The 27,440-nt window shown below is 42.0% G+C and overlaps 1 protein-coding gene across 1 annotated transcript; it reads left to right on the top strand.

Annotated features, from left to right (window-relative positions):
- Nucleotides 1-415: 415 nt before the first annotated feature.
- LOC123181269 (myosin-8) lies at nucleotides 416-27,148 on the top strand. Its single transcript, XM_044593533.1, has 39 exons — nucleotides 416-761; nucleotides 1,936-2,064; nucleotides 2,351-2,494; nucleotides 2,762-2,907; nucleotides 2,998-3,154; nucleotides 3,352-3,410; nucleotides 3,545-3,704; nucleotides 4,172-4,321; nucleotides 4,401-4,537; nucleotides 4,619-4,765; nucleotides 4,846-4,947; nucleotides 6,172-6,229; nucleotides 6,325-6,426; nucleotides 6,858-6,895; nucleotides 6,978-7,104; nucleotides 9,562-9,738; nucleotides 9,820-9,951; nucleotides 11,270-11,379; nucleotides 11,457-11,517; nucleotides 12,135-12,312; nucleotides 12,407-12,612; nucleotides 14,059-14,178; nucleotides 14,658-14,756; nucleotides 17,136-17,345; nucleotides 18,333-18,472; nucleotides 18,557-18,665; nucleotides 18,849-18,887; nucleotides 18,974-19,054; nucleotides 19,155-19,325; nucleotides 19,441-19,590; nucleotides 23,326-23,499; nucleotides 23,748-23,894; nucleotides 23,972-24,042; nucleotides 24,129-24,228; nucleotides 24,377-24,433; nucleotides 25,262-25,318; nucleotides 25,417-25,497; nucleotides 26,462-26,547; nucleotides 26,633-27,148. Exons 1-39 carry the CDS (start codon nucleotides 759-761, stop codon nucleotides 26,745-26,747), a joined length of 4,530 nt encoding a protein of 1,509 aa, XP_044449468.1. The 5' UTR covers nucleotides 416-758; the 3' UTR covers nucleotides 26,748-27,148.
- The last annotated feature ends 292 nt before the right edge of the window (nucleotides 27,149-27,440 follow it).

Genomic DNA, 27,440 nt, shown 5'->3' with positions numbered 1-27,440 from the left:
GTGGCCACGCGTACGAGGTGGTCGTCCGGTATAGGGTTTAGTTTTTTAGTTAAACGGTCGACGGCCATTTTATGTAAATTATCTCTAAATTTTAATGAAATCCGTCGTGTTTGCATGAAATTTGTTCGGTTAAATGCGGGTTGAAATGTATGCAGCTAGCGTTGTACGACGTTTTCCGACATCCATGTCGATCCCCTGTCCGCGGATGAATGCGAAGGAAATTTGCGGGTTGCATGGCATACAAGCACACGTGCGAAACATCGAACTCGGCCGGGCTGCTAGTGGATTGCTCGGTCGCCGCACGTGCCCCCCCTCGACTGGTGGTGAGGCGAAGCGAAGAAGAGGTCGAGACATGGGCCAAAAGGTTAATTAGGGGAGGATCTCCCCTCTGATTGGCTGCATTCTTCATTCGACAGCACTCCACTTTGCACGCTACTCGTACCAAAGAAGAAAAAAAAACCGAGCCTGTCACGGCCTCAGTCGTCGTCTCGTCTCTACTTGGGTACACGCCGCCTCCACCGTGCTCCGTCCACCTCGCGCGCCACCTGCTCCTCCCAGCGCGCCGCCTCCTGCTTCCCCCAAAGCTCGCCTCCCTCCCTGCTGACCCTTCCCGCCCCCACCGTCCACCCGCACATCTCCCCGCTGCGCCGCCCTCCGTCAACGACGACGTCAATGGCGGCAGGGCGGTGATCCAGCGGCGACGGCGACCGTGACCGCATGATCGAGCGGCGGTATTGACGAGGATTTCGGCGGCACACATGGTACGTTGCTTCTGTTCTGTGCGAGCGGCGATCAGCGAATTCGAGCCCCGATCTGGATCAGTCCAGCAGGGTCCGGGATCGGGGTTCCACGGTGGTCTGAACATTCCGATAACCGTGCTTGTATGCTTCAAGAGGAAGAAAGGCACCAATAGTGCATTTTCTGATACATATGTTTCATCGTATGATGGTCTGACCATGACACTAGCTGTTGGTTTGGTATGAATTTTCTGGTTTTTTTTGGCTGTAATAGCTTAAAAACAGAGCGAGTGGGTTCAGTGTAGAGCTGAAATGCTTGAATCAGATACATATTGCAGTAGTTCTTACTTTAGTTTGATCCAGTCGGTAACTGATTACCGTTGGTGTTGCCCCCCGCCAAACACATATTTAACTGGGTAACATCTCCGTATCCTCTTCTTCCCTTGCCCAAGTCAGCTCGAACATCACCACATTGTACCTGGCACACATCCCACACACACTGGTCCTAGCTAACATTTTCCCAGGCCTCGACTGCCAGCTCAAGGATGCTCTTACATGCATCTCAATTGACCTCCCAACTACTCCACCTTAACCCAAACTACGAGTGCCAAAAAGATGAAACAACGCGCAGCAGCCACAAAGAACTGACATTTCGTCAACCTCAACAAGCGACAAATCCCCGAAGCTGGTTCCTTCTCCACTTTGGGCAGTTGACTAGTTAAGTCTTATGAGTACAATGTCATTTAGCAGAAATGTTCTCTTTAGGACTCTACATAGGGAATTGAGCCTAATGGCACTGACATAGGGGTTATATGATATTACTGACTAGCATCACTTGAGAAAATTAGGATTTCTATACTCTCTTTTCTGTTCCTCGTCTTGAATCAATGTCCACCTAAATAATGGGATAATGTATCATGATGCTTTCTGAAAATTTATTTTCATTTCCAGTTTACGTTTTATTCTTTGATGAACGAACTTAGGTTGTGTATTTTGTAATTACTAGTTGTAACACTGACACAATGGGGCTGTAGCACTTGGTATTCCATAACTGCTCGACTCTCTGTTTGTCAGTAATGTGATATTTTGGCGCTTATTGTTATTATTATTATTTATAATTTATGATTCAGTCAGTTAACAATATCATTGGTTCACAATGCCATGCCCTCCTCACGCATTTATGAATATTCAATTGTAGGCATCCATGGGCCGCTTTACAGTGGGTTCTCATGTTTGGGTCGAGGATGCTGATGTTGCTTGGATTGATGGTCTGGTGGAGGAGGTCCATGGGGATGAATTAATAATAAACTGCACTTCTGGGAAGAAGGTACTCTCAGTTTCTCGATAACTTGCATTCTTTCTTGAAAATTAAAATTTAAGAATGTGTATAGACCAAATGTGGATCATTTCTACTCATGCTACCAGGGCTATTGCACTTTTCTCCTGAAATATTGTTGAATCTCAGTTAATCATTATTTAGCTTCCAACTGTGAATTTGCTAGTGCCAGAATCCTATGCCTGTATCTTTTAATTGTAAGGTAATGCACTGAAAGAAATTCCTAACTAAAATCGGACACTTGTGCACTTACTCTCAAGTTTTTATCTTATTACAGGTTACTGCCAATGTGTCAAGTGTCTATCCTAAGGATGTAGAAGTAAAACGCTCTGGTGTTGAGGATATGACAAGGCTAGCTTATTTACATGAACCAGGAGTTCTCCGGAACTTGAAGTCAAGATATGGAATGAATGAAATATATGTGAGTTGAGTGGTGCAGCATATCATTTCTTCTTATGCTATTGATATTTGATAGTGCACACATTTTCTCTAGGCTAGTAGTTGAATTATCTGATGAATTTACACCTGTAAAATTGTCAGTTCCTATGTTTTTAGTCTACAACATTTCACTTGTGTAGTTGTGTTTACTATTTAGTGTTTGTAGTTTGTACAATTATGGAACTTGGAATTTATCAACACTATTTGTGTTTGACCTGCCCTAATTTGTAGTTGTTAATTGTTCTTCCAGACTTATACTGGGAACATACTGATAGCTGTAAATCCGTTTCAAAGACTTCCTCACCTCTATAATGATCATATGATGGAAATGTACAAAGGAGCCGAATTTGGTGAGCTGAGTCCCCATCCTTTTGCCATGGCAGACCGTGCATATAGGTGTGTTTTCAGAAAACAACGAGCTTTTGAGTTTTTTTTGTGTGCTTGAATTTGTATATATATATATATCTTAAAATACCCATGGTGCAGGCTTATGATGAATTATGGTATCAGTCAAGCCATTTTGGTGAGCGGCGAAAGTGGAGCTGGTAAGACAGAAAGCACTAAAATGCTTATGCAATATCTTGCTTTTATGGGTGGCAAAGTTGAATCTGGTGGGAGGTCAGTGCAACAACAAGTGCTGGAGGTGAGGCCCTCATTATTGCTCTATTTCTCTTAAAAACCATGAAATAGTGGGTACATGGATTATGGGTTATCATTTTTTACTATTTTGTAATCCATCCCTTCATTCTTCAGGACTGCATCAAATTCGTATTTCATTAATTAAAGATAATGTTATATCACTGACTTGTGTTTTCCAATTTACCTGTTCGATTACCACAGTCCAATCCTGTTCTCGAGGCATTTGGAAATGCAAAAACAGTCAGGAATAATAATTCGAGGTAATGAACTTTAACGGAACTATGATTCTGTTACTTTACCTTGTTTTCCTTGATAGTATTTGTGTATTTAGCAGAAGTTTACGTTTTTCTTCTTACAATATGACTCTACACATTTCTTGTGCCTCATAATACAGTCGTTTCGGCAAATTTGTTGAGCTCCAGTTTGATCAGAATGGGAAGATCTCAGGAGCTGCTATAAGGACTTACCTTTTGGAAAGATCTCGTGTCTGTCAAATATCTGACCCAGAAAGAAATTATCACTGCTTTTACATGCTATGTGCTGCACCACCAGAGGTAACATGGCCGTCACGATTAAATTAATGTGTAAGATACTGTAACTAAAATTTGTGGAATCACTATATTTTCTAAGTTTCTGCAAGCCATCAGAAGGTGTGCTTTTATGATTATGATACGAATATGTTTCTGGATAATCTGTGTAAGAGAAAACTGCAAACTGGGTACAAACATACCATCTGTACATAATCTGTGCCATCAGAGATATCGCGTTATACACTTAATCAGTTGGGATGCCACATTATTAAATTACTTTCTCTGTAGGAAATAGTTCTTTGCTATTAAGTTCTTCAGGCGTTTAACGGCAAGCATAAAATATATAATACACTGTGTTGGTATTGCCTCTTATTTGCTTTACCTATTTCAGTAAGGTAGCCCTTATAATTTGCGCTCTTAGTTGCCATTTATCATTTGGCGAACCACACTAACTACAACTTCTGATCTGTACTCAAATACTTGTGTTTCAGGACCGTGAGAGATATAAATTGGGAGATGCCTCATTGTTTCACTATCTCAATCAGTCTAACTGCATTAAGCTTGATGGAATGGATGATTCTTCAGAATATATAGCAACCAGGAGAGCAATGGATATTGTAGGCATTAGTTCTGATGAGCAGGTAAGCCCAAGGTTTTGTTTGAAACTAGCTTAGTTCATCAGAAAGGTCATCTTTGCTTAGGATTTCTGTTGCATCGCAGGATGCCATATTCAGAGTTGTAGCTGCTATTCTTCATCTGGGCAATGTGGAATTTTCAGAAGGGAGCGAAGCAGATTCTTCTGTACCCAAAGATGACAAATCCCAGTTCCATCTCCGGACAGCTGCGGAGCTTTTCATGTAATAATCCTGGTCCAGGGTTCTGTCCACAGTATTTTTCGGTCATCTTTGACATGACATGCATTTGGCAACACTCTGCAGGTGTGATGAAAAGTCTCTGGAGGAATCTTTATGTAAGCGTGTTATGGTAACACGTGGTGAGAGTATTGTAAGAAACTTGGATTCACGAGCAGCAGCTCTTAGTAGAGATGCATTGGCCAGAATCGTTTACTCCCGTTTGTTTGATTGGTAAGTTTCAGAACATTAGTGTAGAAGGTAATTGTTGCACTGCCATTGGAAGAACAATAACTTGCACTTCTGTTCTTTAGGCTTGTGAATAAGATCAATACTACAATAGGACAGGATCCTACTTCAAAGCTTTTGATTGGTGTGCTGGATATTTATGGATTTGAAAGTTTCAAGACAAACAGGTACTTGTCTGGAACGCTTTTGCATTTGGCCCTGTGTTAGGCTCAGTTTGTGGTTGCTGAACTGTGTTGTGCTGAACTGTTTATAATCTGCTGTTGGAAAATGGCCGCAAAAATAAACATAATTTGGTTAGCCAACATAAAATATGCAAAAACTGGCTAGTCTAATAAGATTATCACATCCACCACTATGCTAAATGCAGTCTTAATCTTAATAAAACAATAAACTAGAGTATTTGCTGCAAAGAAGTATTCATTTTATTAGTTGAGTTCCGTTGAGTCAGCAGGAATGTCATTATATAAATATCTCATTAACTTCACCGCTTAGGTTGTACTTCAAATATCTCACTAACTTCACTGCTTAGGTTGTACTTCTGCAAAGCAGAGAAACTTGGCTTACTCCACCAAATGAGATATAGCTATTATTTTAAACGTATGCAGTGACTTATATATGCAGAATCAGAATCATAGTTAAGATTTCAGGACGGTTTTACTGTAAAACATTACTCCGAAGAGGAAAACCTTGATGGAAACATTGTGTAGCTGACATTAATGAGGAAATCATGTAGGCTCGAAGTTATATGTGTTCTTTTTTTTGCAGTTACATGGATGTTCTGTTGCAACTAGTAGTAGCAACACAACAACAGGGTTGCTAATATAGTATTGGCATTTTTAGAAAGATCTCATTATTGGATGTTAGCATTCACATCTTTGCATGCTGTTGCTACAAGCTGCTATATAGTCATTGTTTTTTGGAAAGCAAGCTGCTATATAGTCATTTGCTCAGTTGCACGGACACATGCTGCTGCTACGAAAGGTTGAGTGTGATCTTGCGATTATGCTTTGGCCGGGTATCTGTATAACGAAACTGAACCAGCATTGATTAGATTTATTGATGGTGTTTATTGGGCAAGAAAGAGCCCCCATTTGATTGCCGTAAAAAGTAGAAAATGATGTGTGTGTCTCAGTACAAATAGTAGACCAGGCATGTGCCTCAGAGGAAACTTGTGAAAGCACGTGAACATGGAACAAAATTAGGGAAGCGTGCTTTTGCTTTTAGGCATGAAAAATACAATAGTGTAGAGATAAACCACTCTAATATTTTCAACTCGATGCTATCTGCAGAATAATTCTCTAATTAGTAATTACTACCAGTTGATATGAAACTATCTGCTCATGATATGGGGGATGATACCTTCTGTATGTTGATATTTTGCTATGCCACAGTTTCGAGCAGTTCTGTATCAACTTAACTAATGAGAAGCTCCAGCAACACTTTAATCAGGTTAGGGAGTTGACGTCTAACTGATAAAATGTTCTACTTACGTTATATTATGGTCAATTAAGTTTTACACTAATTCTACAATTTCTCGTGAGCAGCATGTTTTCAAGATGGAGCAAGAAGAATATACAAAAGAAGAGATTGATTGGAGTTACATCCAGTTTGTGGACAACCAAGACATTCTTGATCTCATTGAGAAGGTGAACTGTTGTTAAGTATACTAGTCGTACTACTGTAGTTGTGTAGTTTCTCTCTTGCATATGGTGTTACTTGCATTTTTGCCATACTCTTATACATGTGCATATCCCGGCCTTTTGGCCCAATAATAAATAATCTGAGGCCCAATTGCTACAACATTTTGGTGTTTGTTGCAACATCTTCCTATTATCTATATACACTTTTTTATATTGATAGTTTGTTCTTGGCACACACTAACCTCTCATTTTGACCTTTTTTCTATATAGAAGTAGTAAAACCCAGAACTGGATGTGAAATTGGCTTTTGGTCAGAATTAGTTAACAGACTAGACTATCTCAGTTATAGTGATTACATAGAATCCTTTGATTGGTTCCAATGAGGTTGAGCCATGCTATGAGATCTCATGTCTGATTTCTGATTTCCTGCAATGCAGAAACCAGGGGGGATAATTGCTCTACTGGATGAGACTTGGTATGTACAAGTAATGGTGTAGGTTCCTTTTCTGTTTGATTATTATCTGATTCTTTCTAACATACCTTATCTTATACTTCAGCATGTTGCGAAATTCGAACCATGAAATATTCGCTGAAAAGCTATATCAAAAATTCAAGGACAATCCACACTTCAGCAGGCCAAAATTTTCACGGTCTGATTTTACTATTCATCACTATGCGGGAAATGTAAGTGACAAATTTCTCAAGTCTGTCTTAGTGAATACACAATTGCACAGTTGTGTAAAGCACATGTTGGATTTGATTTGTACTGCTGATGCATTCATCGTAGTGAGTAGTGACAGCAAAACGGGGAATCTCAGACTATACCAGTTTGAATGAAATAGCTCAGAATCAGTTGGAGCTCTACATAACCGAGAGCCAACAACAAATAAACATACTTCTGCCCTATAATGAGAATTTATCAAGTTGAACTCCCAAAGCTTGATGTCAGCTAAAGAAAGTTTTGTGTGCTGCCCTCTGGTATATTAAGTTTTTTTTTTTGCGGTGGATCTGGTATATTAAGTTACATTGTTGGATTATAAAACATGGTGAATGCCAAATAACCGTCTGATTTTACGCGGAGATTCGTGTGATGTTTTTTTCTTTTTGGGGGTTTCTGCTTTTTTTCCTTGTTGCACGTTTTACGTCTTTTTTACTTTCTTTTATAGGTTTCCATTCCAATTTTTTTCTTTTCCATTAGTGGAACTACAGTTGCACGTTCGTCGGCTCTGTGTGCAACTGTTGTTTCTGGTTTTTCCATTCCTTGGTACACGTTTTATGCCTTCTTTTTTTATCATTTTCCTACTTCAGTTTTTTTTTTCTGCCCGGAAACATGGTTGCACGCCCGTCTGGCCGCGCACAACTACACTTGCATGCCCGTCATCCCCGCGCAACTAAAGTTGTACGTCCGCTGCCCACACGCAACTACAGTTGCACGCACGCGTACAACTGAATTGCATGCGCCGCCCTCCATGCGCAACTGGTGTTTGTTTTTTATTTTTGCTTTCTATTTTTTTAACCATGGACACGACACCAACATGCACATGCAACCATTTAAAAAAAAATTCCTTTCAGTTGCACACCGGCCCCTACATGCTAGTCTACTAAAGCAGGCTTCAACATGCTGAAGCCTGCCCTCCAATAAATCGAACTTTTCTACTAATACCGTTCTTGCTCAGCCCATTAGGCCAGTTCCCAGCCTGTGTAGTATGCCGTGCCATCCACGGCTTCACACACGCACAACCACCAGTAGGAGTGGACGCGGTGATCAAACAGGAAGCTCCAACCCTAACGAGCTGACGCGGGGCAAGCTGCAGCCGGTGACCTGCGAGGCAGCGCCACTGGTTGCCCTGGCAGGTGGGGAGTGCTGCGCGCCCGCGCCCTAGCACTCAGCTAGTGAGCCTGGGACTACGGCGCCCACGCCCACGCGCCGATGGCCGAATCTCTAACTAGTTCATGAACTGTTAATTGACGTTCAATACAACTTATTTGCAGTTTTACAAAAATGAAGAGAAAGAATATGAATATGCACAATTTTTATACGAGTAGCTTAAGCAGTCCTCCTGTCGAACCTGAAGCTGTCCCAGTTAATTTTAAGTCAACTACTGCAAGCTTTGCAAAGGAAAAATCAAAATATTTGGACAAAGGGAATATTGGCTAGTTTGTTAGACAGATTTAAATTTTGATTGGAAATTTGATATTTTTCAAAACATTCAGAATTTTTTTTAGTAAATACTATATGTTCCAGGTAGTAATGTGCGAAATTTTGAGCCTGTTTCGATAAAAGGATTAGCATATAATGGCTATTTCGCTAGACAGATTCAATTTTTTGTTTAAAGTTTAATATTTTTCATAACATCCAGAAAAATTCCAGCAAATACTACGTGTTTCTAGTACTATAATCTGGGAAATTTTGAGCTTATTTGGACAACATAGGAGGTAATGGTTGTTTTCCTTCAAAAAGGCGTTCAGTTTTCCCGCTGTTAACTTCGAGCCCACCCTCCATTTTCTTCCTAGACTAGATTCATCACTGCTGGCCCCTTCGCGTAGAATTGCACCGAGGCGCACCCTGCGCGCAATTGCAAGTGCGCTAACATACGTGCAACTAGGGTTTTTCTTTTTCACCGCGTGCTGCGGGCATGACTTTCTATTTCCTAATTTTTTCACTTGCAATTGAAAAAAGTAAAACATAAAATACAAAAATTACTTAAAAAAGCATGCTGATCTCTGCCGTCTTAGACTTAACCAAGTCTAAGTCGAATGAGCCCTAGTCACACCCTGTTTTATTATCAATCTAATGAAACTAATTTGGTGTTGTAGATGTTAATATTTTTTTAGACTTGTTCAAATCTATTTTTTTAACTTAGAACAAAGCTAGAACTTCAATTAATTTGGAACGGAGGGAGTATTTGTGATAGTACGCGGACCACCTTTTCCAGTTATTTCTTCATCTGTTTTCGCTTGGACATCAACTATAATATAATCAATGCTGTAAAAAAAGCCCCCAAAACAATCGTACAACGTAGAATCTGTACTTCTACAGTGGTGTTGGATTAGTTAGTTGGGCAAGGTAGTGCCACCACATCTAAGTCTCTACAGTTGAGATTGACACGCTTATGTAATAAAAACTTCTTTCTTTTGTAGGTTACATACCAAACGGATCTATTCTTAGATAAGAACATAGATTATGCTGTAAACGAGCATCAAGATTTATTACATGCTTCTACATGTCCATTCGTTTCAAGTCTTTTTCCTCCTTCTGAAGAATCGACTAAATCGAGTAAATCCACAAAGTTCACATCAATAGGTTCGAGCTTTAAGGTAAAGAATCATTGCTCGTTTTATTTCAGACTGTACTAGCTTTGTTATGACAATTTATATTTTTTATCTGTAACATAACAGCAACAATTACAAGGTTTGTTGGAAACTCTCAGCGGAACAGAACCACATTACATGCGCTGCATAAAGCCTAATAATGTTCTCAAGCCAGCAATTTTTGAGAACAGTAATGTTCTCCAGCAACTTCGATGTGGGGTAAGAAATTATACCATTTTTAGTTATTTACTGGAAGTACGTACTTGGATTTTATTTTTCTTACTGCAGTGTATACACTGATATTTATACAAGGTCCAAGAGAACATCAAGACATCTGTTTATGTATACAAGTATTCCATACCATTGGTCAACCTGGAAATGAATCAAAGGGTTACTAACTTGCAAATTTCACTAGATTGCAGTTAACTTAAATTATAGCAAAAGCAAATTACACCACTGACACAAACACCAATATAAATATAGAAATGAAAATAGACAAATGCTATGAAATGATGTATTCTATCTAGGCAGATACTGATTAAGTAAGATTGATCTACCAAAGCTCGTGACATGTCTCCACTCTACATTGGCACCATGATCTATCCACTTGAGATTAGAAAACCATTATATCAACCTGCATATGCAATGTAGTATCAATAAACGGTAAATCGGAGTCACAAATGATTTGAGTGGTAAATAAATTAATACAAAACATACCACCATGTTCTTGTTCCTTTGATGCTGCTTGTCCCAGCTGCCAAGTGTGCTTTGCAGTTTAGGATATATGAGGTGCTTTGGACTGAGCTAAACTGTTTATTTTCTTCCGTTCTTTTTTTGCATTTCAATTGGATCTTCATTCGACAAGCAAAAGCACACAAGCCAACTTCCTCTGTCAGTCACCATGTCCACAAAAGGCACTACAGCAGCTATGCATATATACATATACTGGTCTTGTTTCAGAGAGTAATTAAAAACAAATCCCCATCGACATCACTAACAAAAGCTGGGTAGTGGCTACCATCCATCCCTAAATCTTCTACATGGTGTAGAAGTATACATTTGGTGTAGCTGTTCTTTTCACAAACATAAATACAACTTCTATAATAGAATAGGAGGAAAGGTGGAGAACCAAGAGGAAGCATAAGCACCGGCATTGGAAGAGTTGAAGGTGCAACTAACTGGCACACTATGTTGGCCAGAGCCTGGGGGGAGGGAGTGGCTACCCTTGCAGCCTAGCAAGGTCGCGATTGGGGATTTTCAACTGCTGGATTGTGTTATCGTGTGGTACATGCAGGAGAGTGGGCAGTGAGAATTGAGGCATTACTTATCGGGAATGAGATGTAACAATACACTCGCTTGGGAGGGTAGCTTAGTGCGGGCCTAGGGTTTCAGTGAGGTTGTGCTCCACAAATTTGGGCCAATTTTATGAAAACTTTGCTATCGACCCCCATTGGGGCCACTATGCCAAAATTTGGGCCTTCTGCAGTTTTCTAAGAGCTAGCATTTTGAGAGCGACACTGTTATATTTTGTATACAGGGGGTGCTAGAGGCAATAAGAATAAGCTGTCTAGGATATCCGACAAGGCGGACATTTGAAGAATTTGTTGATCGCTTTAGTGTTTTACGACCAGAAGTTCTTGGTTTACGGTAACTCTAAGGTGTTCTGATTCAAGTTCTTGGTTTTTTCTGTGTTTAAGCACTCTAAACTAATCCTTCATTGGCAGTTATGATGAAGTTACTGCCACAAACATGCTCCTTGAGAAAGTAAATCTCACAGGTTATCAGGTGACTACTAAGTACTGAAATGAGTGGTGGTGATGTGTTCAGTTTAATCCATATCCTGTTCCAGCTGTACAAGATTAGTCTTTCTTTGGCTTCTCAAATGTTTTCCTATAATGTCAAGGCTGCAATTTATTTCCTATTTTCCATATTGTAAACATGCCAGTCAGATAAGCAGTTTAAGTTGCATCTTGCATGGTCTATCTGTATATATGTTTGCGAACTCAGCCTTTACGAGAGTTACTGCAGATTCCTAAAATAATAGTGATATATGTTGTAGATATCATATTATTCTATCACAGAGGTTACTCTTTTGGAGCAGTCTTATTGTAGTTTCTTAGTTGACTGCAAACCAGACTTGGCCAAAGCCAATTCAGACACAGGATCTTGTGTGGTACTACGATAAATGTATTACCAATCATCCCAGAAAGGTTGAATCACTGACCACAGAGTTTCATGCATATTCTGTCAATAGATCCATCAAATTTATTGGTAGGATGGATAATAAGTTTAATGCGGTATCACCATCCCTATCTTCACAAATTATTTCGTCTATACTTCTAATGCTGATGTTGGTTTTAATCCCTTTTGGTTTATCCTATGGTCTGATGTCCAATCTACAGATAGGGAAAACAAAAGTGTTTCTGCGTGCTGGTCAGATGGCTGAATTAGATGCTCGGAGGACTGAGGTCTTGAGCTATTCTGCTAGTAAAATCCAGCGAAAAGTTCGGTCGTTCCTGGCTCGCAGAAATTTCATTCAGCTGCGAATGTCTTCTGTTCAGCTTCAGGCAATGTGCAGAGGTAAATTTTCTTCGATTTATGTGGCAAGTAGTACCACATTTCAGCATTTGATTTTTCTGTGGAGATAATGACTTTTGAGCTGTGATAACTGAAGGACAAATTGCAAGGCATTATTATGAAGATCTCCGTAGGAAGGCTGCTTCATTAAAAATTCAGACCTACTATCGTATGCACTTTGCAAGGAAAAACTACAAAGATCTCTATTCTGCATCAACTACTATACAATCAGCTCTTCGTGGTATGGCTGCTCGCAACGAATTCCATTTCCGTCAGCAAACAAAAGCGGCAGTGACTATTCAGGTGTGTTCTCGGGTCTCATGTTATCGTGGGTAATAAGATGTTCAGAATAGAATGGTCAAGTTCTTTTTGCTACTCAAACTCATGTGGTGCTCTTTATATGAGTAATTTTTTTGGATCATAATTCTAACAACAACAACAACAACAACAACAACAAAGCCTTTAGTCCCAAACAAGTTGTTGTAGGCTAGAGGTGAAACCCATAAGATCTCGCGACCAACTCATGGTTCTGGCACATGGATAGCAAGCTTCCACGCACCCCTGTCCATAGCTAGTTCACCGGTGATACCCCAATCCTTCAGATCTCTCTTTACGGACTCCTCCCATGTCAAATTCGGTCTACCCCGACCTCTCTTGACATTATCCGTACGCTTTAGCCGTCCGCTATGCACTGGAGCTTCTGGAGGCCTGCGTTGAATATGCCCAAACCATCTCAGACGATGTTGGACAAGCTTCTCTTCAATCGGTGCCACCCCAACTCTATCTCGTATATCATCATTCCGGACTCGATCCTTCCTCGTGTGTCCACACATCCATCTCAACATGCGCATCTCCGCCACACCTAGCTGTTGAACATGTCGCCTTTTAGTCGGCCAACACTCAGCGCCGTACAACATTGCGGGTCGAACTGCCGTCCTGTAGAACTTGCCTTTTAGCTTTTGTGGCACTCTCATGTCACAGAGAATGCCAGAAGCTTGGCGCCACTTCAACCATCCGGCCTTGATTTGATGGTTCACATCTTCATCAATACCCCCATCCTTCTGCAGCATTGACCCCAAATATCGAAAGGTGTCCTTCTGGGGCACCACGCCACCACCTGCCCATCAAGGCTAACCTCCTCCTCCTCGCGCCTAGTAGTACTGAAACTGCACCTCATGTACTCAGTTTTAGTTCTACTAAGCCTAAAACCTTTCGATTCCAAGGTTTGTCTCCAATACGGCCTAGATATTACGGTGTTAGTTTTTCAGTATCCAAAATCTTTTGTTACCTTAAGTTGTATTTGTTGCACTTGTTCTCCCGACAAAACATGCATATTTAGGTGATATCTTAAATGCCACATTGGATAAACTATAACTTTGTCTAATTGGAAGTACTCTACACATTATATGATGCAACCACATCTTATTAATGTAAGATATTAAACGTAGTTAGATGTAATAACTGTTAGCTTGTAAAATACATGAATCCTTTTTTTCTGAATGGAAAACTATAGAGGAGGCCCATGCATCATGGTTCTTTTGTTCATGTTAAACAAATTATACCTTCCTGCCATTTGTCTTAATTGCTATAACATTCTCCCATTTCCAATATCTCCTTCAAGTGTGTATCTATCTTGGTGATATACTCAAGCCTATGCATATGCATATCTCCCTTTTCTTACCATTCACTCTTAACCTCATATGTGTTACATTATCTTAACCTTAATCTCAATGATTTTGTTCACCGCAGAGTTGCTGCCGTAGTGATTTAGCAAGCTCACGGTACATGGGCTTAAAGAAGGCAGCGATCACAACCCAATGTGCTTGGAGAGGAAGGCTGGCCAGAAGAGAACTTCGAAAACTTAAAATGGTAGGAAAAAATGTCCCGGCTATCCTTATCTTTCATTGCCCGTTGTTATAGTATTATTTGATTCATTAGTAATGTACCATAAGAAATCAATTATCTCTAGTAACATGCTGTGCTGCCACTGCTCATTGTGAACTGCTGTTGGTCACAGGAAGTTCAAAACTTGGTCAATTTCTAATGTAGCAATGCTATTTGAAAGTTTGAAACTTCACCAGTGCTACTAGAACTTATAGCTTCATTAATTTATGTTGAACATTCTCCAATTATAGATTCTACCTTAGATTACCTCCTATAGATGAAAATATCACCATGCCAGATTAAACCTTGTTCATAAGACCCTGTTACCTGCAAGCTCACTTAATGTCCAATATGTCTACAGCTGTTACACTTCTGGTACTCTGGAAGTCTGGATCATCAATGAGCGCATATACAAGGGTTTAATACATGCTCTATTGACATGATTTCTTCTTTATTATTTTTAGGCTGCAAAAGAAAGTGGTGCTCTGCAAGCTGCAAAGAATAAGCTGGAGAAGCAAGTTGAGGAGCTCACTTGGCGGTTGCAACTGGAGAAACGCATGAGGGTAAACTACTGGATTACTGTACTTTACTGTCTTACTATTTATGTTGCACATGCCTATTTTGATAGAGTATTTGCTATAATCTCATGCATACTGGATTGCTATTCTTCTCAATAAGCTATTATCAGTGTTTCCATGTCCAAATGGAAGGAACTGATGTCTTACTATTATCTCATACATACTTTACTGTCTTACAGTACTATTTAGCCTGCTCCTCCTAGCCTTCACATTGTGCTGCCCCTCCTGGTTTCTTGGATGTGTCTGTGTGTGTGAGAAAGGAGATGCCCCGAAAGGTAAAAAGGCAGGATTATGTGAGCCAGCCTGATCTTTTCACTCTGTGTGAACACATCTCCTGTCGTTTTCCCCTCATCAATCGTGATTCTTCCACCCCACGGACAGATTGGCCGGTCCCCACCAACCGACGCGTGCGTGTGCTCACGTCCGCCTGATTAGATCGGATGGCAGCGACGAGCACCCACTCTGTAGCGCACAAGGCTGCACAGTTAAGAATTAGATTTCTTGAAAGCGTAATAGTAAATCTGCCACTAGCTTCTAATTCTATGACATGTACAATCTACAATGCTGTTGTAGCCATTTCATCTTGTCGTTCTATCGAGGTGATTTAGCTTGGCCTTCGAACTTATCCCAGTCCAGGCTGTGCATGGGCAGACTCGCTCGACGGGCCTGGCCTGAAAGCCCGGTGCCCGGGCTGGCTTGGGCCTCATTTTTCCGCCAGAAGCCATACGCGAGACCCCAAAAAAGCCTGGGAGGAGTCTTTCCCCCCCTAGAAATTAGCTATAATACTACATTATTTTATCCCCAAACAATAATTTAATATTTTCTTAATATGAAATCAGTGTTTTTCCAGGCCTTGGGCCTGGCCGGGCTTGGCACTTTCAGGTCGGGTTTTGCAAATCCCGGCCTGACACGGGGTATGACCAGGTTTATCCTCAAGGAGGAGGTTACTTTTAATTATGCGGCCAGGTTGGACGCAATTTGCTGAAATCAGCACAGCGGCTTGCTTGGGAATAGTAATGACCCAATTAAGCTCCGTTTGCGGTTGCTAAACTATTCTGTGCTAAACTTACTTTATAACCGGCTGTTGAGAAATAGAGAGAGAAGCAAGAAAATGGTTGTTAGAGAAACGAAAGTATAAGCAAAAGTTGGTTGGAAAAGTTGGATCAGATTATAATATCCACCTCAATGACAAACACAGCCTTAGACGGAATTAGGGAGGTAAATCTGCATTTTGGTAGTTATGGCCTTGTGGGTATGCCTGTGAATGCGGTATAAGTTTTGGGACCAAGAGCTCAATCAATGTGTTTTGAAAGCATAGCAAGTACATTCTCTAGACAATGCATCTGTTCTTCCCCAGAACTTTGAATTTCACAACTTGTGCATTTTGTTGGTGAATTTTGTTTTCTAGGTGTTGTTTTCCCCCAAACAAATGAAAATAAGTAACACTAGAAGTAAAATGTGAACAACAAGCACTTTTACGAGACGATTAAAGTTAATATGGTTCCAAGAGCATGATATACTTCATGAACAATGTTTTTTAGTTTTATGCTGCATAATGATGTGTTACATGGCCATATGAACCATCACTCACTTTTGCATCTAGACAAGCATGCAGTTGCTTTAACACATGAATGCATTTGAGTAGGCGTTTGCAATTTATTAGCATCATATGGTTTATTGTGAATTGCTAAATGGACCTAGGTTCCTTCCAGTCGAGCTGCAATTTTTTTTATAGTGATACTTTATCATGGTCACTCTTGCGGTTCCAAATTAACGATTACTTATTTTTTTCAACTCCATCTGCTGCTCATATGAATTGCTTGAACACGTGAATACATTTAAAGAATGTCTGCGCATCACGACCATTCTCCTATTTTTGAACTGTGAATTGCTAAATGAATGTAGATCCTTTCCAGTCCATTTTAGAGTCAATTGCAACTATTCTTTATAGTGATACTTTTATCGTAGTCATTCTTTGCATCTGATCTGGACATCTTGGCGACTGTTATATTTGTTCCTAGTATCGAACACCTAATCACACTATGTCAATCGAGTAGTCCATTATAAAAGTAATAGTACCACGGTATATCACAATAACTGAAAATTCACACTTAACCTAATGCACAATTAAGTTAAATTAGTGTCTAACTATGTACTCCCTCCGTTCCAAATTACTCGTCGCAGAAATGGATGTATCTAGAACTAAAATACATCTAGATACATCCATACCTGCGACAAGTAATTCGGAACGGAGGGAGTAAAATGGATATTACTGTTGGCACAACCTAGGTCGTAATAAGCATTCAATCTAGTTTCCCTTTTAAATCATTATTTAAGTGCCTTATGCATTTTGTTGGCCTGCAGACTGACATGGAAGAAGCCAAGACGCAAGAAAATAAGAAGTTGCAACAACAATTACAGGAGTTGCAATTCCAGTCCAAGGAGACAAAAGATATATTAAGAAGGGAACAGGAAAATGCAAAAACAGCATTGGAGAAAGCTGCCTTAGTACCAGAGATTCAAGTTGATACAACTCACGTTGACAAGCTTACTGCTGAAAATGAGAATCTTAAGGTGACCGTGATACTGATAGTATGATCTTTTATCTTTACTGCTGTAGTTTCATTGTGTTTCTCAGTCTGTCCACTCTGGTGGAGTCATGGTAAGTGCTAACCTGCAAAACCATTCGCCCTGAGTGGAATGTATAATGTCAGGCCATTATATGCGCTGAGTTGATTGAAGGCAATATATGCATCACAATATGTGATGAGAGTTCAAGCACAATGCAGAGAGTGCAATGTTTCATGGCCTAACTTTAAGCATGAGCTAACTAGTTGTATGTGGTATAACGGGGACATTGAAACCGACAAATATACTCCCCAAGCATGACGGTTCTCTAGCTGGTAATGGTGCTGCCACCTTGACCAGTGTAGAAAACATTATCCCATGGTAATAGTATCACTTGCTAGGTCCTAATGGATATTTTCTCTGAACTATTTTTTATGAACATACTACACATGCAAAACCATAAGTTGGAGCTAACACAATACTTTAATCATTTTAGGAAGTCATGGTATTAGGCTTGATTACCATTGATGCAAATTAGCTTTGTCACTTCATAGTGAAAACGAGAAACTGAGAACAAATGCATTCTCTAATTTAATTCTTTGATCTGTTAAAAGTGGTTAGAGTTTGGATCCATTCTAAAAGCAGCTAATTTGCTTGGCGCTTTATGTGAATAATCATTTCTTCTCCAATTGTTTTGCTGCCTCTGCATGGCTTCATACACCCATATTTTAGACTAACTAGACGCCTGAGAAACTGTCATAACTTATTTAATAATAACTAAAAAAGCACCATGATGAAATACCCATCCTAATCCTGCACCATTTGCTTGAAGGAAAGTTAACTCGACAAGCGAGTAATTCTGATCAAATATGTTCCCGAGCATTTCTTGGTCCTTACAGTAAACCTAGTGACTATCAATTAATTTCTCCTATTCATATCTATATTTTGTTATTTCTAGTGAATGACTGAAACAATTTCCTTTAATATTTTTAGACACTGGTGGTTTCTCTCGAGACAAAAATTGATGAAACAGAACAGAAGTTTGAAGAAATGAAGAAAGCCAGAGAAGAATTGCTGAAGAAAGCTACAGATGCGGAGTCAAAGATAAATGGACTGACCAACACAATGCTAAGGTTACCTCGATGTGGATATATGTTGTAAAGGCATTGATTTTCCAATTAGCTTACACAATATTCTTTCTATTGTGTGACCCGCAGTTTTCAAGAAAAGTTGACAAATATGGAAGCTGAAAATCAACTTCTCCGGCAGCAGGCGCTGTTGCATTCTCGTCTGAAAACAATATCTGAGAACACTTCTCCCAAATCTGTACGTGGTCTCTATGTCTAACCCTGCTTCCTTCCGTCCCATCCTTGTTCATTATAGCGCCTTTTTTTTTTATTTACACGCAAGTGTTTGAACAGACATAGGTCTGCTGGTATTTATTTTTCATTTATACGTGTTTCCACGTTTTTATTACTGACATACTTCTATTGCCTTCCACCTTTGCAGAATTCGACTAATGGCAGCCCACTCCATGTGGAACAGATGGTCAGAAGAAATTATCTTATACAATATCTTATGTCACCTCATTGTTTGTTTTTATGTTTGAATCTAAACTGGTCATTTCTACCCAGACACCTCATGGCACTCCTCGAGCACCCAAGGATTATGGGAACTTCGCACATCCAAGGGCATCCTTTTCTGAGAGGCAGCATGTACGTTGAATTTGTTATATTTAAATGTTTAAACAACGTAGTGAAGTTATAAAAACATATACCTTATGATGATTGGTTTTGCCCTTTTATTTTTCTGCAGGAGAGTGTGGATGCACTTATAAACTGTGTTACTGAAAATATTGGCTTTAGCGAAGGAAAACCAGTTGCTGCAATAACCATATACAAATGTCTTGTTCACTGGAAGATCTTTGAAACAGAAAAAACATCTGTTTTTGATAGGCTTATTCAAATTTTTGGTTCTGCGATGCAGGTATGCTTTTGATCCTATTTTTTACAATGACTTGTTTCACAAGATTTTTGTTCCTCGTGCAGCTCTACCAGTTTAACCAATATTTTCTTAAAGCATGGCATCGTTTGTGTTTCAGAATCATGATAGCAACGAGGATCTTGCATACTGGCTATCGAACTCATCGACTTTATTGATTATACTACAAAAGAGCCTAAAAGCTGTTGGCTCAGCCGGAACCACTCCACATAAAAGACCACAGAGTCAGTCATCGTTCCTTGGGAGGATGGTATGTTCCATTGCTTATGTACTACAGGATCAGCATATCGATCATATGGGTCGGGAAGCCTTTGAAATTTGGAGTAACCTGTGTTCTAAACTATCAATACTGATTCTGTTCTTTTTTCAAACGTTAATTTTAATAAAATATTTTGATCACTCATGTATCTGAATGGCCCCTATTTTTCATAAAATGGAGTATGTGAAATGACATTAGTAGATTTGTTTATACTACCTTCACCCCTATTTTTCATAAAAAGGAGTATGTGAAATGACATTAGTAGATTTGTTTATACTACCTTCACCATTTCATATTTGATAATTTCAGCAACATTATAATTGAAGAAAATTATCAAGATAAGAGTAGGAGGGGGGTATAGTGGATGAAAGGTCTTGAGTGTGTAACAAATAGTTAGTACTTCCATCTGTAGGGGGAGCACTTTTTGGCCTCCTGCTTTGGCGGACTACCAATAATCCACCGCTATGTCTCCTTTTTCTTCTGTTTCCTATATATTGTGCATCTACACCATGTTAACGCCATTTTCACATAATAATAATTCAAACTTTTATGTTTGTACCACATACAATTTAACAACGTTTCAAATGCCTTTGCGTTTTCTCGAAAGCAACGTTTCAAGAAGCTTCAACTTCTCAACGACAATGTAGATAGCACCCTGTCCTCCTCTCTTCCACTTCTCTTTCTCTTGCTTCCTCCCTGGATGTTATGACCGGCATATTAGGGGCTTAGCCCAGTTAGTTGTGGCCCAGTCTATCTTATCGTTATTAGGGGCTTAGCCCAATTATCTTAGTAGGAGGATTATATAAACTCGTTTAAGGATCCGTTTTGGAATTAAGCAAGAAGCAATCATATTTGCTCGGCTTCCTTAGGGAGCCGGGAGACCTAACCCTAGCCGCCTCCTTCCCTGCGCCATCTCCCTCTCAGCCGCCGCCTCCTCGCGCACGACGGCGCCCAGCCGCCGGCGTCCGCGTGTTCATCCACGACCAGCTCCCTCTTTCCCCTACAACCTCCGGCCTAGACCCGGTAGAACCCTAGTTTCTAACAATTTGGTATCAGCTAGCTTCGGTTCGATCATGTCTTTCCCGCCGCCCAACCCGTCTCTCCCGCTGCCGGTCACCTCGTCGCCTCCGGCGACCACCACGACCGTCGCCCCACTCCTGCCCGCGCCGGGCTCCTCCGTCGCGCCCGCCCCCGACATCCTCACCTCAGAGGAGGTGTCCGGGGCGCTGCGGGACCTAACCCTGGCGGTCCAGGAGATCCGCCTGCTCTTGGCCGGGTCCTACGGGCCACACCCGGCTGCGCCGCCCATTGCCGCCACCGCGCCGCCGTGGCTGCCTTGGCCGCTGCAGCTGCCATCCACCGCCACCACCGCCCCGCCTTGGCTGCAGTGGCAGCCGCCACTCCTGGCGGCCTCCGCCGCAGCAGCTGCAGCAGCCACCGCCGGTTAGCTCCGTCCCCGCATCGACCGCGCCGGCGGGAGTCCCGATCCACCAGGTCCGGTTCCCGCTCTCGCCGTCCCTGCTACCGGCTTGGTTGACCGAGTCGTCGTCTCAGCCGGTCTACACGATGGCCTCGGGACCGCCGCACGTACCGTCACAGCAGGCGCAGTACGGCGGGTCCTCCAGCTCCGCGGGCCCCTACGTTGGCCTCGACGCGCCGCCGTTCCACGGGGGCCCCCCTGTGATCACCGACCCGGCGCCGCTGCTCCGCACCGCCGAGCCGTACCCCCACGGCGGTCATACCCAGACGGCGCCGCGCTTCGCCAAGCTCGCCTTTGCCACCTACGACGGCACCGAGGACCCCCTAAACTGGCTTAATCAGTGTGACCAGTTCTTCCGGGGGCAACGCACGCTCGCGTCGGACCGCACTTGGCTCGCTTCACATCACCTCCGAGGCGCCGCACAGACTTGGTATTACGCTCTCGAGCAGGACGAGGGCGGCATGCCTCCATGGGAGCGTTTTCGCGAGCTCTGCCTCCTTCTCTTCGGGCCGCCGATACGCGGGAGCCGGCTGGCGGAGTTGGGCCGTCTCCCCTTCACCTCTAGGGTGCAGGACTTCACCGACCGCTTTCAGGCCCTTGCGTGCCACGCGCCCGGCGTGACGGCTCGCCAGCGGACCAAGCTCTTCGTCGGCGGTCTGCCGGATCATATCCGCGTGGACGTGAAGCTGCGGGGACCCCAGGACCTCCAGACGGCCATGTACTATGCCCGCGCGTTCGAGCGCCACGCGGTGGCCATCCAGCAGGCGTCACCGTCCCGGGTCACTGGGCCGCCACCCTGGCCGGACGTTCCCGCGCAGGGTCGGCCTGCTCAGGCTTTCGCGGCACTCCTCGCCGCGACCGCGACGCGCCCGTTCCGCCGGCTCACCCTGGCCGAGCAACTCGAGCGTCGCCGCCAAGGGTTGTACTTCAACTGCGACGAGCCCTACATGCCCGGCCACGTCTGCCCACGACTCTTCTACTTGGAGGCTGCGGACTACATTGAGGAGGACGCCGCCGCCGCCGGGCTCGGCGACCTGCCCGCCCCAGCTGCCGCGGAGGTGTTTGGCGACGGTTGATCACCTCGAGGAGTTCCGCAAGCGCTTCCCCGACTTCCAGCTCGAGGACGAGCTGTTTGTGCAAGCGGGGAGAAATGTTATGACCGGCATATTAGGGGCTTAGCCCAGTTAGTTGTGGCCCAGTCTATCTTATCGTTATTAGGGGCTTAGCCCAATTATCTTAGTAGGAGGATTATATAAACTCGTGTAAGGATCCGATTTGGAATTAAGCAAGAAGCAATCATATTTGCTCGGCTTCCTTAGGGAGCCGGGAGACCTAATCCTAGCCACCTCCTTCCCTGCGCCATCTCCCTCTCAGCCGCCGCCTCCTCGCGCACGACGGCGCCCAGCCGCCGGCGTCCGCGTGTTCGTCCACGACCAGCTCCCTCCTTCCCCTACAACCTCCGGCCTAGACCCGGTAGAACCCTAGTTTCTACCACTGGAGGTCTACTCATTGGTGTCAGGGAGCTACTTCTATCGCTCTCTTCATCAACATCAAGATGTACATATGGTCGCCAGCGTGGGATACCGCGGCAGCTGGCAGTGACGGACAGAGGGGAGGGGGATGAGTGCTGTGGCCTTTGGCGCTGACATCTTGCGTGTGGTGGTCTTCCGAGCCGCCTACCACACTGGGTCGGGATCAGGAGTGGCGGTGCCGAGGGCCAGATGGGAGCGGCGGAGGCAGTGGTTGGCGTGACGACGTTGGCTGCAGTGACCTCTGCTCATCGGCTCCGTGTCAGCCGGGTGCTGCCCTTGGTGGTGGCAACAGCAGCCTGGAGGTGGTGAGTCTGGGGTGGCGCGGTGGGTGGCTTAATTGGAGGAAATTTCAGCTTGCCAAAAAAATGTTGGTATTAGGGTGTGAGATGTCACACCCTATATGGAGGGGGTCAAGTGAGTATATAGTGTGTCACCCTAAAAACTATAGTTACTGGAAGGGGAATTGGTAGTCTGCTGAAGCACAAAAAGTAGGCTTTTGGGCAGTTTTTAGGTATTGGGGGTGGAATTGGTAGTCTCTTGGAGATGCTACACTTTACCCAATCAATACTTATATCTTGTTTTCAATATAAATGAGTAAGACATGTTGTGCTCTGACTCTTAGCATGGCATGGCACTACTGTTTTACATCTTCCTGTGATCAGATGGTGGTCAGTATTTGATAGCTGCGCTGTTATGCTGGTGTTATATGGTCAGGTATTTCGTACTTCAAACATTACTGTCGATATGGATCTTGTGCGTCAAATCGAAGCCAAGTATCCTGCATTTCTTTTCAAGCAGCAACTTACAGCATTTGTGGAAGGCTTATATGGAATGATCCGTGACAATGTCAAGAAAGAATTATCTGCATTGCTCTTGCATGCTATTCAGGTACTCTATGTGATCTTGGCCGGTTAATCTCATATATTGCACATTCAGGATATGCATATTTCTTTCACTAAGCCCCCATTATTTGTTGACTAGGCTGTCCTTCATTACATTCAAAATTTTGCTATTTCGATGAATTCACCTGCACATGTTTGCAATGTTTTACTCCCTCCGTCCCATAATATAAGAGCGTTATTGATGAGTACTATTTTACTTTTAGGGTTAATTTTTGGATTATGTTGGAACTGCAGGTCCCGAGAATTATGAAAGCCAGTATGGTAAGACGTTCATTTGGGTCATCAAGTTTGAGGGGGCGTTCATTTTCAAATCAAGGTAGCTATTGGCTGGCGATAGTTGACAATTTGAATGAACTCTTGAATATCTTGCGAGAAAATTGTGTAAGTGTTTACTACTTGCTATACATAGAATCCTTGCAACCAGTGAATAGCACTCTTAACATCTTCTCACATTTTAGGTCCCTGCTATTTTTATTCGGAAGATATTTACCCAGATTTTCTCATTTATCAACGCTCAACTTTTCAATAGGTAATTATCTGCTGATTCTTGCATTAGCTTTGCCATTTTCTTCCCAATCCATAAAATGGTTGATCTGTCAATGCATCGCTCTGCAGTCTTCTTGTGCGCCATGAGTGCTGCTCTTTTAGCAACGGAGAATATGTAAAACAAGGATTGGCACAACTAGAGGTGTGGTGTGGAGAAGTGAAACCAGAGGTAATCATATGACACTGCTGCATATATTTGAGATTCTGGTACAAAATGCATTATTGGCATGATCCAGTAATGTTATTGTTAACACTCACGAAAATATAAAGATGTTCATTTTATTTCCTGCTCCAACCTAACTGTTAAATGCTAACAGTATGCAGGATCTGCATTGCATGAACTCAGGCACATAAGGCAAGCTGTTGGTTTCTTGGTATGTTACTAGACATGTGCTTTTAGACCTACTCATTATTACTAGACTAGTTCCCCGGTATTATCATTGCCTATCTTTAACTTGCATTTCCCCAAGTTGCATATGGCATATCAAATGGTGAAGCTGTTGCGAGAGCTAAAGTCTGGACATTGTTAAAGAAATATCAAGAGCTAATGTGCACATTCGATAATTATGGTCAGTGTAAAACATATTACGGATTAAATCCAGTTCATAGGTGGTCTTAGAGTTCAAGATGTTGATCCGTACCGTACAAATGTACGAGTGTGATCAGTATACTTAGTTTTCTAGGGTGTAACACTGCTTTCTTTAGTGGGAGAAAAGGAAATATATCAATGTTTCAAAAGTTATACCATTCAATTCATAGTAAAATGTAGTTTCTGATGGTATAATTTTTATGACACATGAAAGAACAATGAGGGTACCATGTAAATAGAGACAGGAGTTGGCTCTAGGTTGAGTATTTATATTGTGTTTTCCGAAAACTGATCTAAAGTTAACTTACCAAAGCAACATTTTATAAAACTTAATAAAATTACACATTTTCCAAATCCATATTGCACCAATTTCATAATGCTAGATATGGGCAGCCTAGGCCGTTTTGGTATGTCACCCTAGCCAGCAAATTGGCAATACTGTGTCATCGTATCTGCTTGATAAGGTGATGCAAAAAATGATGCGATTTTTTTTTCTGGCTTTTGTTTATAAACCTGATATGCCAGTAGATGCTTTTATTTTATGTTCCATCTCTTGCATGGAGTTTGACATGAATGCTAAATAGTCAATGCACATATTTTTGTTGTTATGCAGGTCATATTCAAGAAGTTCAGGATTTCATATGATGAGATAGTCAATGATCTCTGCCCAGTGAGTTATTTCCCTCCCTCTGTGTTGGGGGTGACATGCGCACGTCACATAGGCAGGAACAAATAATTAGACATTGCATTTTCTATGTTATTATGCAGGTGCTAAGTGTCCAGCAGCTCTACAAAATATGCACTCAGTACTGGGATGACAAATATAACACAGAGAGTGTATCTGAAGAAGTAAGTGGAGAAAGTCCAATGCTTTCATGTTTAAATGATAATCATGAAAGCTGGTCTTCTTTGTCTACTGAATGTGATGCAGTTATTTACTCCATATTACAAAATAGTTCCACATTGGTTCCTCTGTTCATCCAGCTTTTCATATCCAGTCCCTACATTGTAAAGCACCCCAAAAGCCCAAACAGCTAAAAATTCCACTCTGTACTCAAAATTAGATAACCAAACTGAGCACAACCTGCACATGTTTTTTGCTATGCTCGGAGAGTGTGATAGTCAGGTTAAATTTGCACCTCGGTGTGAGCAGCACAGCCCTAAAACACATCTATAGTTCTGGCAGTTCTTCCAACTCCACCTAAATGTAGTTAACCTGGGTTTATACCAGTCTGTGATTTGTGAAGTTATGAAAATTAGTCAAATATGCCAGCCCAAAAAATTCTACCTTATATGCAGCTTGGATGGACTCCCTCCATTTTTCACTTTATTAGGTGTATCTTGGTCTAGCACGCCTGTAGGGGGTGGGGGGTCATGGAAGCCATTAATTGTACAGGAAAATTACCATGGTAGCCATGGTGTTATTGTCTAGGAAATACGAGAGAGAATAATTAGTATGCATGTTAACCATGATTGGGGTCAAAAGAGGGAAACAATCTCAATCTACGCGCAAGCCTTATATTTTGAAAGAAGATTGAAAACATAGGTCTTATATTTTGAAAAAAGATTGAAAACACAGTATGCCTTTATATAAGCAACATTCATGCAAACCTATCGAGGTGCCATTTCAAAAGTTTGTATTGCTATGAAGTGCCACTTCAAATTTTTAATCTATCCAATATCACTCCAAAAGCGTTTGTACATTTTCGTGCTGTTATCCTGGTTTCAAACTTTTAATCGACTTCTCATCCATTTATATGACATTGGGTAGGCAACTAAAACTGGGGCTTATTGATTTGCTTCTTGATTGTAGGTTCTTGACGAAATGAGAACTTTGATGACAGAGGAATTGGGCCATAATGCTTCAGAGGGCGCCTTTTTACTGGATGATGAAATAAGGTACATGTGTTTTTTTACAATGCCGGGCATACTTTCAACGATATGCTAAACACTGGGCTTTTGGGTTTTGTTTGTTTGCTTGCAGCATGCCGATATCACTTGAGGAGATAGCAGATTCCATGGATGCTAAGGAATTTCAAAACGTGGCCCCACCATCAGAACTCGTCGCAATGTCTGCCTTCCAGTTCTTGAAAAGTTGACAGGGCCCTCTCCCAATTCTTGAAAAGCTGATCGAGCCCTCCAAAGATGCGGTCTGTTCATTCCCTTGGACATATTCTGCTGAACTGCGCCAGCAGATCTCTGTATTCTTCCTCATCAATGTTGTAAATTCAACCTAGGGTTTCCCTTCTGCCCTGCAGTCCTGTTGTGCCATGTAAATCATCATTCTTTCCTAGATAGGTGGTCTTTTCTCCCAATTTTTTGTTGGTTGGGTTGGGTTGGGAATAATTTCTTCACCCTCCCAAATCCACGTCACAAAAAGAGTGGAATTATTCATTCTTTGTAGCATATGGAACAATGAGCAACACCTACAACGTGTCTATCCATATTCTGTCACATTTGATCTGAATAACTGTATAGTTAAACATTTTTTTTCAATTCATTCTTGTGTTGTGAATGTCTGTGTTTCTTATTTATTTTGGAAATTGTCACTTCACTTTTTTTGTGGATATTCTTCTGCGGCCCGAGGGGTATTGTAATCACCAGAATTGCTTCTTCGTGGTGTGCGTCTTTTTTTCTTCTGCGGCCCGAGGGGTATTGTAATCACCAGAATTGCTTCTTCGTGGTGTGCGTCTTTTTTTTCGCGGGGGGGGGGGGGGGGGGGGGGGAGGTCGATTCTGGGTTGCACGACAATTGTGGAAGTTTTTTGGAGGAAGCTGAGGGACAAAATCCAG

The sequence above is a fragment of the Triticum aestivum genome, chromosome 1D (genome assembly GCF_018294505.1).
Source record: "Triticum aestivum cultivar Chinese Spring chromosome 1D, IWGSC CS RefSeq v2.1, whole genome shotgun sequence".
Lineage (NCBI taxonomy): Eukaryota > Viridiplantae > Streptophyta > Magnoliopsida > Poales > Poaceae > Triticum > Triticum aestivum.
The sequence above is the reverse complement of the archived record's forward strand: the minus strand, read 5'-3'. Positions and strand labels throughout refer to the sequence as shown.

What these genes read in the sequence shown, in the direction of transcription:
- LOC123181269 (XM_044593533.1), top strand. An exon ending in TGCAACAACAAGTGCTGGAG is followed by an intron (nt 3,155 to 3,351) that starts GTGAGGCCCTCA and finishes CGATTACCACAG; the next exon opens with TCCAATCCTGTTCTCGAGGC. An exon ending in GTGGAGAAGTGAAACCAGAG is followed by an intron (nt 24,229 to 24,376) that starts GTAATCATATGA and finishes AAATGCTAACAG; the next exon opens with TATGCAGGATCTGCATTGCA.